This window comes from Bombina bombina, chromosome 2, assembly GCF_027579735.1.
Source record: "Bombina bombina isolate aBomBom1 chromosome 2, aBomBom1.pri, whole genome shotgun sequence".
Classification (NCBI taxonomy): Eukaryota; Metazoa; Chordata; class Amphibia; order Anura; family Bombinatoridae; genus Bombina; species Bombina bombina.
In genome coordinates this window covers 491,443,896-491,455,989 of record NC_069500.1, presented here as the reverse complement: position 1 = coordinate 491,455,989, position 12,094 = coordinate 491,443,896, and the positions used below count along the sequence as shown (strand labels likewise).

The window sequence follows — 12,094 nt, the reverse complement described above, 5'->3', positions numbered from 1 at the left end:
ACTCAACCATTCATGAGGACTCTATTGTCTGATACATCTGGTTGTATTTGGACTGGGACGATTATGTGCTGCCTGATAGTACTAATTATACTTCTATTTGTGTCCTGATATATTATTAAGTATGTGAGACAGGTAGCAGATATTACTACTGTGACGGGTTAAACAGCCTCTACACTCATACTAAGCCTCATTATATACCATATAAGTATTACAGCAGCCAAATACTATTTGTAAGTCTTTAATCACATTATACTTTACCTTTACATAAAAAATATAGATTGCATTTGCATTTGCACAACCTATATATGATGAGTACCTTATACACCCAAGCTAACTGTCACTTAGGTACATTTTTTTAGCCTAGACTCCGCTATTCACTGAACAACATACCATGTAGCTGTATTGGCTCCCAGTTGGTTTGACATCTGAGATCTACATAATGTATCCCTAAGTATAATTATCTATTGGTGACTATTTACATTGCCCTATAATATATTTTCCTGATCCTTTGCTGTTTTTCCCTTTTTTACCTTTACCGAGCATTTGATACCAGTTAATTGTTTTATCCAAGGTCCATAAGTGACCATCTTTATAATTTAAATCCCTCCTTCAAGCTTTATATTTTTATTTGGGCTCAATATATTTTGGGAGGCATCCTGTTTATATTTAAAATGAGATTACATTGCAATCTGTCCATTTACACAATAATAGAGTATTTAGATAGCAATATGACTTACAGATAAATGTATTGCATTTAACATGCCAGCTTATATGTATTATACACGTCTATGTGGATGTATATGGACATGTGATTGCCAAAAAAATTTCAATGAAAAAAAAAAAGTAATCTTGGAACTGGAAGTCAAATATTAATAAGTTTGTTGCAGGGCGAGGAAATCGAAAGGAGCTTTAAGTTAGCAGACGCAGCAACAATACTGGTGAGCTGGAAAGAAACTCAGATTAAGTTAATGAATAACTATTATTTAACCCCGCTGAGGATTAGTAAGTGGGCACAAGATGGGCATTGGAACTGCTTTAAATGTAATAAAGAGGGGGCAGATTTGATACACTGTCTCTGGGCATGCCCAAAAATTAGACAATATTCGAGTAAAATTCAATACTGGGTGAACAGATTCTTGCAAGATGAGTGTACATTTCAGCTGAGCCATATTTTTTTCTTAAAAGACGATGGAAGTTTGAAAGGCGACAGACAGCTAACTAATATGGTCATTCTTGCAGCGCGTTATTTGATATTCCGGAAGTGGAGATCCCCTGATGCCCCTAGCTTGTGTGAGTTTATAAATAATATAAAATTACAAATGATTATAGAAAGACAACATTTAGTATGTGCGTCGGAAAAGGTATTTAGAATATTTTTCAACAAATGGAAGAAAGTAATTCTATCATGGCCTTTAGCGTTACAGGTTCAATTTGTTGCGCCCCTGAAAAATATTTTTTTTTTATAACACTGGTGGCAGAGGAAGTTCTTCCCTCAGACTGGTTATAAAGAATTTCTGGTCGGAGGGTGGGGTCAGACTGGCATCCGGGACCTTTTTTTTTTTTTGTGTGAGGTTAAAATGCAAACTTTGCTGGATTTAAATAACATGTTTAGTATAACACCGCAAAAGAACGTATATGTTTATTGACTTTCCCTGTAAGAGTAATCCTGGTGTTGTAAAGAAAGATATTATATTGTTAATTTTGTAACAGAATAATTCAGCTAAGGGAGAGGTGAAGAGTAGGAGCTGCGTCTCCTTCGAATGTCATTGAAATCAAGGAAGCTGCGTCTTCCAAGAATTGTTTGTTTTTTTGTTTTGTTTTTTTGTTGTTTTTCTTTTTTTGTTGTTTTTCTTTTTGACATATTATTTTGTTGATGATGTGGTGTGCATGGAATAAATAAAAATGTAATTATATAAAAAAAACAAAAGAAATATTAATAAGTGCATAGTTATAGGACCTAGTGGAATAGTTATTCCGCTTATTCAAATATTTGTAATGGTTTAAATTTATACTGATTTAACTCTTTTGACATAATGTGATCATATATTAGATTGTTCTAAAAGTAGTGGTTAACATAATAGAAGATTTGTTTGGATTTGAAAAGTCAAGCTATTGAGATATTTTAAACAATAAAAAGGGGGACTGTGGGAAATGTATCTCATTTAAGGAACTTCGTATTTTAAAAATAGAGAAGGTATTTCCATTATCTCACTAATATTTTACAGATTTATGGAAAAAATGAATCACTTCATTGACACATAATCACTAAGAGGGATTGCTGTACTCCTCACAGATATATATTTACACTTTTGTATTGGGATATTAATAATAATATAATTGTCACAAAAAGGGTTTTTGTTTTTTCTCACTATCTTTCCCTAGATAATTAGATATATGGAAAAGTTATTGCAGAATAATACAAAAAACAATGTTATATCCAGCGATGGTTAGGGGTTAAGTTACAAACCCTAGAAATGTTCAATAATGTTAAAGAAATTAAAGGAACAGTTACCCCAAACACTTTTTCTCATTTAATTTGATCCTAATTTTACCAGCTGGAGTATATTAAATAATTTACAAATAGCTCTTTAACCTTTATATTGGCATTTGAAATAGCTGATTTATCCTGTAGTATACTTACCTGTACTGAAAAGTCTATACCTAGATATAGGCTATTGAAAAACACAGCCAGCAGATGAAATTACCCTCACAGTGTGAGGTGGAAGAAATAAAGCTCTAAAAATTGTTCTTTCTAAGTATTATATAGAGCCAGAGATAAGAAAGGGAAGCATTTGAGTGATAATATAACAAGATCTGATCTGTCAGCAAGCCAATCCTATGTTGGTGGGCTGTGTTTTAAAAAAACAAATCCAGCTATTTATTTTGCAAAAAGAACCATAAATTAACAATTTATCATATGTTTTATACTCTGTGGCTGGTATAACAAGTCATGGGGAACAGATTTAGGGTAAAAAACAATTTTACAGTGAACTGTCCCTTAAAACAATATATGGGAAGAGAATAAAAAGTTTACAATGGCTAAATTATAGATTGAGAATATATTTTGATGCAGATAGAAAAAAAATTGTGTCTATACCTAGATATAGGCTATTGAAAAACACAGCCAGCAGATGAAATTACCCTCACAGTGTGAGGTGGAAGAAATAAAGCTCTAAAAATTGTTCTTTCTAAGTATTATATAGAGCCAGAGATAAGAAAGGGAAGCATTTGAGTGATAATATAACAAGATCTGATCTGTCAGCAAGCCAATCCTATGTTGGTGGGCTGTGTTTTAAAAAAAACAAATCCAGCTATTTATTTTGCAAAAAGAACCATAAATTAACAATTTATCATATGTTTTATACTCTGTGGCTGGTATAACAAGTCATGGGGAACAGATTTAGGGTAAAAAACAATTTTACAGTGAACTGTCCCTTAAAACAATATATGGGAAGAGAATAAAAAGTTTACAATGGCTAAATTATAGATTGAGAATATATTTTGATGCAGATAGAAAAAAAATTGTGTAATAGGAATTATGAACATAATTTTAAATCTTTGTTTATTTTATTCAATTTCTTTTATTCTCTATCTTCTTCAGGTCACATTTCTAAAACAAAAAAAGACAAACATAGTTGTCAATACTTTAACTTTGGCTTTTTTAAGCAAAAATGTCTGCTCCTATAATTCCAAGGAGGGATAGTGAAGGGGGCTCCTTTCTATTTTCAATTATGTATTCTATTAAGTAGTGATCAATATTTTTAAGATAATCTCTAGGAACACTGATGGAATTTCCTCTCCAATGAAAAAGAAAAGCATATTTACATTTCTAAATACTTTTTTGGGGGGAAATATATTTTTTATAAGAGACACATCTAAAGAAAAAGACCTAGTAAAATTCAGAATCGCATCAATTGAGGAGGGGATATATTCTTGTAAAAGAAAAAGAGGAGCTGCAATCTTATTTCTTAGGGGTCTGGATTTTAATATAGTTTCAAAGGATATCAATTCAAAAGGTAGATATGTAATATTAGAAGTCTATATTAAAAAGCAGAAGTATATTTTATGCAAAGTATACAGACCTAATAAAAAAGATATGATATTCTGGAAAAGCCTACAAACCAATCTATTAACATATAATAGTAAAGAGTTAATAATAGGAGGCAATTTCAATATAGCTCCTAAAATACCTTTAGACAGATTCAGACATAGGGGATTAGGGCAACCCCCCACACCCTGAAATGTTGGCATAAATATTAGTAAAACAAAAACCATAATATTTCAAGAAATAATTGGTACTCTTAACTTGTTAGATATCTGGAGGTTAAGAAAACAAACAGACATAAATTGTACATGTATTTCTAGAGCACTTAAGACCTGTTCTAGGACTATTTCCTTATATCAGATAAATTAGTAAAAAAATCTCAGAAGATAAAATAACACAATAATTTCAGATCAAGCTCCTATTAGCTTGTCAATAGGTTCTGAAATTAGGTATCGTAAAAGTAATAGATTATATTTTCCAGAATATTTGTGTAAGAGCAAAACATTTACACCATTTTTAGAAAGTAAGTGGAAGGATTAAGAGCAGTTTAATTTTGAGTATAACAACAAACCAGATGTCTTCTGGGAAGCATCAAAGGCAGTAATTAGAGGAGAAATTTTAGCATACATATTTATTTATTTTTTTAAAGTATTTTTTTATTGAGGTTTTTGAATGGTACAATAAAAAGAAGAAAATTACATAGTTTGTGCCATAAACAATAAGTGAATATACAATCGCTTTGCAGGCAAAAATTATTAAAGCTCATAGGAACATGTATGCTGTGTGTATGACAGTATAATGGTCATATTATAATCAGGTATGCAATTGAATATATATAGCTCACTGATTGCACAAAACTCTATTACATTAGAAGCAACACAGTAACAGTGTCTACTTGTATCTGAAGAGTATTAAATTAAATCTTCTTTATACCACTAGATGTCTGAAACATAAATAACAATAGAAAGGGAAACTAGACAAACATAGATGAAACCTCATTTTTCTTTTAGTAGAGGAATGTGAAGTAACTACTGCGTCAGTCACTCTTGGACCAATTTTATCGTAGGTGTTATGACAAGTGGTAGTTACTTAAGGCAAGCGTTGTGTGAAATATTAGGGGAAGGGGTCCAGCGGGCAAGAGCCGCTTGTGTAAAAGAGGGTAAAGGGAGGGCGTGACCTAGTTCCAAATTAGATATTTCCAGGTAAGTAAGATAACTAAAGCGGGATCAGAGTATATATGAAATCTTAGACCTCATCTTGTTTAAGAAGGGTATGCCAATGCACACAAATATAAACGCTTGTGTCTCATAGGGAATATGCTAGTGTATCTGTATTCAGTTTGGCTATGGCTTATGTGAAGCAGTTTATTCCCTGCATATAGGTTTAAGTTTATAGGGGATTGAGAGATCTATGAGCTGTTATTCACAGTATGAAATATGTGGCGTCGATATGTAGTGATCAGGATTATAGCCTGCTACAGAAACGGACCATTAATAAGAGGTGTAGGAGCATGGATAGGAGGCTATAGTAGTAGATAAGCTGTACAATGTAATATTATGAACACCAAACCTATTCCTCTTAGGAATAAAGCGAGCCATGTAGAGATATTGCAGTAACTAACGTGTGATGGCATAAGATTGGAAATAGGGGGCTAACAAATATGACCTGGTCAAATTGAGAGGTACATATTGTTCTAGAAAGATGTTCAGTAATGTTAGTATATATGGTTGTTTCAGAATAAATATTATAAGAGTACATAGGAATTGTAGAGTAAGATATAGAGCCTTCTTAAGTTGAGTTAAGTTGCCACACTACATATAATCCTACTATCAGCTAATCCAACCCACCTAGCATACATATTTAAATAAATAAAAAAGGCTAGGGACAAGCAACTTGCCAAGCAGGTTCCTAACTCTTACAATAAATATTTAATGAACCCCTCACAATTTAAAACATCTCAATAAATATAAGCTATTAAAACTAAAAGTATCTTCTATTTACATGCTCAAAAAGCAGTCAAGATTTTAGCTAATTTTATTAAATTAATAAAGAAATCTAATGTAATAGCTATTATTGAGGAGGCAAAAGGAAAAAATATTTAAGACTGATGAAATAGCAAAATTACTCAGGTCTTATTTCTTCAAAATATATGAAAAAAGCAAGATAAACATAGAAAATAAAAATGAGTTTTGGAATAATATAATCTTAAAAAAAGTTTCAGAACAACAAAAACTAGAAAATAAAAATATAGAATCCTCTGAAGTCAGTAAATGGTAAAGCTCCTGGCCCAGGTAATCTACTGGGGGAATACTATAAAATGATCCATGATCTGATTATACCTTTTAAACAGGATTATATAATAGCTTTTTGGAAGGAAAAATAATTACTAATCAAGACTTCACTAGTTCAGTTATGTTGCTCATTTTTAAACCAGGAAAAAAACCCTGAAAAGCATGTTTCTTATAGACCAATAGCACTCCTTAACGCAGTTTATTAGATATTCACTAAGATTCTGACTAATAAATTACAAAAGGTTCTTCCAGGTCTAATACATTCAGATGAGACAGAATTAATAAATGGAAGATCATCAGAAAACATTGTAAGGAAAGTGCAGTTAATTTTAGAAGCACATTGGAATAAAAAAATATCAAGATTGATTAAGAATGATAGTGTTATTATTACAATAGATGCAGAAAAAAAACATTTGATAATATAGCTTGGGACTACCTATAGCTTTAGAAAAGCATAACCTGGGAAATATTTTTTAATACAGTTAAATCATTATATAAGACATCAGTGGCCAGCGTCTTGGTGAATAATTATGAACCTCAACCAATAAAATTAAATAGAGGGACAAGGCATGGGTGTCCCTTGTTCCAATTAATTTTAATCTCTCATTAGAACCATTGGCCATATTGCTTAGAAAAACATATGAAGGATTGAAGATAGCAAACGAAGAAATCCAGGTAGCAATGTATGCAGATGACTTGATACCATTCGTAAACAAAATATATTAATTTTTTCTAGAATAATAGAAAAATGAAATAAATATGGCTCATTTTTGGATTAAAATTAATAAAAAATAAATCATAAATTATTTCGTTTACAAATTTTTTTAAGGGGAACACTGGTTTTGGCTTTCAAGAAGCACAGCACTAGTTCACTTATCTAGGATTAAAAATGTCATAAAATCCTAAAAAAATGGTATGAGCTAAGCATAGGAAGTTGAATAGAAGAAATTGGGGAAGATCTTAAAACATGGGATAATTTACCAGTGTCCCTAATATGAAGAAAAAAACATTTTAAAAATGGTAGCGTTAAATAAATTGCTTTATCCTATTCAAATGCTATTGCTATTAATTAGTGCTAAGGATTTAAAGAAGCCCAATTCAAAAGTAAAAAAAAAAAAAAAATTTGGAAGGGAAAAAAGCAAGAATAGGTCAAAACAAACTACATAACTCTATAGATATTTTGGACTTATTTTTGCCCAACTTTGAATAGTATAATTTGGTGATAATAGTTGAACCAGTTATAGATTGGTTGGTCATGGATAATGTGAGAGATAATTATAAAATAGAATATAGACTGACAGAGCCCTTTTCACTTCCATTCCTCCCGAATATGAAATTGCCAAAATTACCTTGGTGTGTGAAAGAGTCAATAGTTATGAATTCTCTTATTGCCTGGAATAAAATGTGTACTTACCTTGGAGTTGACAGAGAAATTACAAGGAACATGCCAATTCAAGGAAATCCAGATTTCCTGCTTGATTTTTCCTCTGATACATTACAAAATGGCAAGAATTAGGTATTAAAAGAATATATCAATTATTATGGCCACAGGATAAGATGAAAACTTTTGAACATTTAAAGGGACACTTTACCCAAATTTTTTATTTTGTAATTCAGAAAGAGCATGCAATTTTAAGCAACTTTCTAATTTACTCCTATTTTCATTTTTTCTTCGTTCTCTTGCTATTATTATTTTAAAAAGAAGGCATCTAAGCTTTTTTTTGTTTCAGTACTCTGGACAGCACTTTTTTATTGGTGGATGAATTTATCCACCAATCAGCAAGGACAACCCAGGTTGTTCACCAAAAATGGGCCGGCATCTAAACTTACATTTTTGCATTTCAAATAAAGATTCCAAGAGAATGAAGAAAATTTGATAATAGGAGTAAATTAAAAAGTTGCTTAAAATTTCATGCTCTATCTGAATCACAAAAGAAAAATTTTGGTTACAGTGTCCCTTTAAGGACAGAATAAAGTTTGCAAGATGATCAATAATTTGCTTTCATGCAGGTAAATGATTATTTAAAACAACTGGTATCAAGTTTAAAATCTGGTTGGGATATGGGAATTTTGAATCTGATATTAAATTTTAAAAAGATTGGTATTTTCAAAACTGCAAGAATTTATGAAATGTTAGCTGAAGAAAAAGTTTATGAACAAACCAAAGCAGTATTAGTAAAATGGGTTAAGATAATTCTATCTAATAAAGAAGGTATTAACATTATAGATAATATTAAATTGGTGATAAAAACACCTATATCAGCTGAAATGAAAGAATCTCATATAAAAGTAATACATCTTGCATACTATACTCCCATAAAAACTTGGGATAATGGGCAAAATTAGAAAGTGGAAATAGTCTTAAATGCAACCTCAATCTACTTGATTTTAAACATTGTATTTGGGCTTGTCCCAAAATCCAGAAATGTTGGTCTATGGTAATATATTGTGTAAACAAGGAATGTGGTAAAAATATTAAACTGTTTACAAGTGATTTTATTGTTTGATTCAGAAGTTAAAAAAAAATAAACCACGTATAGTTCGTATTATCCTATTGGCCAGAAAGCTAATTATTTAACAGTGGAAGACTACATAATCATTGAACACATAGATGCACAGGATGATGGAGAGAATAGATTACAGATTTATTTAGACAAATAGGAGAGTGTTATTTGTTATCAGACAATATAAATGATATAAACAAATCTTATCTATTGTTAAGGATTCCCTATATTTTATGGAACAGCAATCTAGAGGAAAATGGAACGTGATCTGAAGCAGGTGATGGAAGAGCATAAAATGAGAAGTAAAATATGAAATTTCCTCATATGTAAGCATTTAATACTTATATATTCTGTATTTGTTGAAGAATATTTAATTGTGATTGTCAATTACTAGAATTTGAGAAATTGTATGTTCTTTTTTCTTTGTTAAAGTTATACTAAACCCAATTTTTTGATAGAGCATGCAATTTTAAGCAACTTTCTAATTTGGATAGTACATATGCAAGAAAGCAGTTTTTGGAAAGGTAAATACAGTCAAGTATTTAATGTTTGATATAGTTGTCCTTTTAAAAAGAAGAGTATTTTCTTGATAAAGGGACAGTCAAGTCCAAAAAAAACTTTAATGCTTTAAATAGTGAATGTAATTTTAAACAACTTTCAAATTTACTTTTATCACCAATTTTGCTTTATTCTCTTGGTATTCTTAGTTAAATAGCTAATTCTAGGAGGTTCATATGCTAATTTCTTAGACCTTGAAGACTGCCTCTAATCTGCCTCTAATCTGAATGCATTTTGACCACTAGAGGGCATTAGTTCACGTGTTTCATATAGATAACATTGAGCTCATGCACGTGAAGTTACCTGATTGGCTAAAATGCAAGTCTGTCAAAAGAACTGAAATAAGGGGGCAGTTTGCAGAGGCTTAGATACAAGGTAATCACAGAGGTAAAAAGTGTATTATTATAACTGTGTTGGTTATGCAAAACTGGGGAATGGGTAAACAACAAAAATGCTGATGTTGACTGTCCCTTTAAATGTTATCATTAGCTCAAGAGAAGCAGATATTTACATATCTGGTAAAACTACACCAGTTTTATACATATTGGTATACTGCCATTTTTTTTTTACAAAATAAAAGACATTTACAGTGTGTAGTTTAGTTCGGATGTGCAGCAGCTTATAGCCTGGATCCCTGTGGGGACAACTCGTGTTTTAAACACTGTGTAAATATTCCAACTGTTTCAGTATCAACTTGCTCAGCAGGATGGAGGATGTAGGCGGGGACGCTGTGATTTACATTGCATGTGGCGTGGCAAGTTTTGATTGACATGACACTAGGCGGGGTTATCTTGTTTTACTAAAGTCTGAGCGTTTCTGTTTTGCATATTATCGCTAGGATCGAAGGTCGTTTATTTAATACCTTCCACCAATCTATCCATTGCTATAGGGGTTAATGACATTTTTGACGTGAAGCTTTTATGGAAAGTGACAGTTCCACAGCTGCGAGTAGTACTGGTTGGCTGCAAGCGATCCACTCGCTAATTGGTCAGAGCAGTGAGAAACAGCTATCGCTTAAGATTTTTCGTCTACCAGTTTGATTGATATGTTGCGAAGAGTGCTGATTGGCTTGAATTGTATGTTGTGGTTTTACTTTGTTTTCTGATTGGTGGCAAGTGTTAGGTTGGGCGGGACATGTCAGTTAGGCCCTGGGAGTCGGCTGGTGCTCAGCTGAGTCGGTGTGTGAGGTGGAGAGGGACCTGGGGAGAGGCAATGATTTCATCCTGCTAAACAGGGGGCCATTATGGCACGGAGCCCAGGGGTGGGTAGCGGGTCCACGTCCTCCAGCCTCCGCGGGACCCGCGAGACCCTGAGTGATCTGGATCTCGAATCTATGAGCTCTGACTCAGAGGTCAATGGGCTCTCTGTGGAGAGAAGAACCGACCGGTACGGCTTCCTGCTGAAGAGCGAGGGCGACGGAGCCCTGTGAGTACCGGGACAGGGGTTGAGTGTGGAAAGGAACGCTGGCTGTAACTATGTGAGGGGCGGTACTAAAGTCTTGGGAATAGTACTTTAGTGTTACTGGGGGCTTTTCCACTTTGTGATGGGTCAATGTCTGACAGTCATATTGAGGATGTCAGTACGTGTATTGTGTGATAAGGGCAATATCTGAGTTCAATACGGGATTTGTGTTGTGAGGAGAGTGGCAGAGATTGTCACTGTTCTGTGTAATTGTGATGTGTAAGCAGAACCTAAATGCCTCTTGGGTCAGCGATTGAGTTTTCACAATTTAATATATAAGTCCCATTGAAATGCCTTCTTGCGTTTTTGTTTTCTTGTCTTACTCTGAAATTTGGAGAAGAACCAGAACTACACTGGGAGTCATTACCTTATTGTCACAGGGACAGTACCTGAGTATTACTATATGAGGCGATCATAGCAGTATCTAAATGTCAGGTGTGATGGTATCAGTTCTTGAGAAAGGGGTGGAAAGTTTACACCAGGAGTTGGGAAATATTATATGAAACTTAGTGGTTTGTTAGGATATTGAGGAGCAAGTCACAAATATTTTTATTTATTTATAGAGCTAAGAAATATCCAAATACACATGTATAAATGTTCGTATAGGAACAGTGCTATGTCTTACAAGGTGAGGAAGCAGTGTAATAGCTTATCCATAGGAGACTGTGTACTATGTAGAAGTTGTGTCTTTTTAGGGGTTACAGTATAGTGAGTGGTGGTGTTTGTCTTTCATTGTGCTTGTGTGAGTCACTGTATTGAAGAGAGGTTGTTATTTGGGGGTGCTATGCACCCCCAAACGCACATATAACAACACCTGGTTATCTGCAAAAGGCTTCATATATTGTCACCACCTTTGTTAAACCTCAAAATATTAAAGGGACAGTAAACACCTTTTTTTTAACGATTTTTTAACGTTTTTAGAACATATTAACATCATTTTTACTGCAATTATTTTTCAATAACCAAATTCCACCCACCATTTGTCCTATATGGAGGAGCCAATCTGGGCTTTAGTCTGCAGAAAACAAGACTAGCTACTGACGTAGTTAGTATAAAGTGAACTGCTTTGCAGTTGTTATCTGTTAAAGCCAATTGGGGACATATATGTAGCAGGGTTATGGCCTTGAGAAGTCAGCAAGGTGCATTTCAAGGGCCGAGAGTTAGAAATTGCTCTATTTTCAGAGCTATATTACATGAAAAGGGGGCAAAATAATGACAATATATAGCAAAATAGT

General features: G+C 33.1%; 1 protein-coding gene across 1 annotated transcript in view; it reads left to right on the top strand.

The window, feature by feature from the left end:
* The first annotated feature begins 10,532 nt into the window (after positions 1-10,532).
* Positions 10,533-12,094, top strand: part of TBC1D10A (TBC1 domain family member 10A) — a 162,204-nt gene continuing 160,642 nt past the window's right edge. Inside the window, exon 1 of the mRNA XM_053702201.1 lies at positions 10,533-10,823. Coding sequence (XP_053558176.1) covers positions 10,642-10,823 — 182 coding nt within the window. The 5' untranslated portion in view covers positions 10,533-10,641. The remainder of the gene's footprint in view (positions 10,824-12,094) is intronic.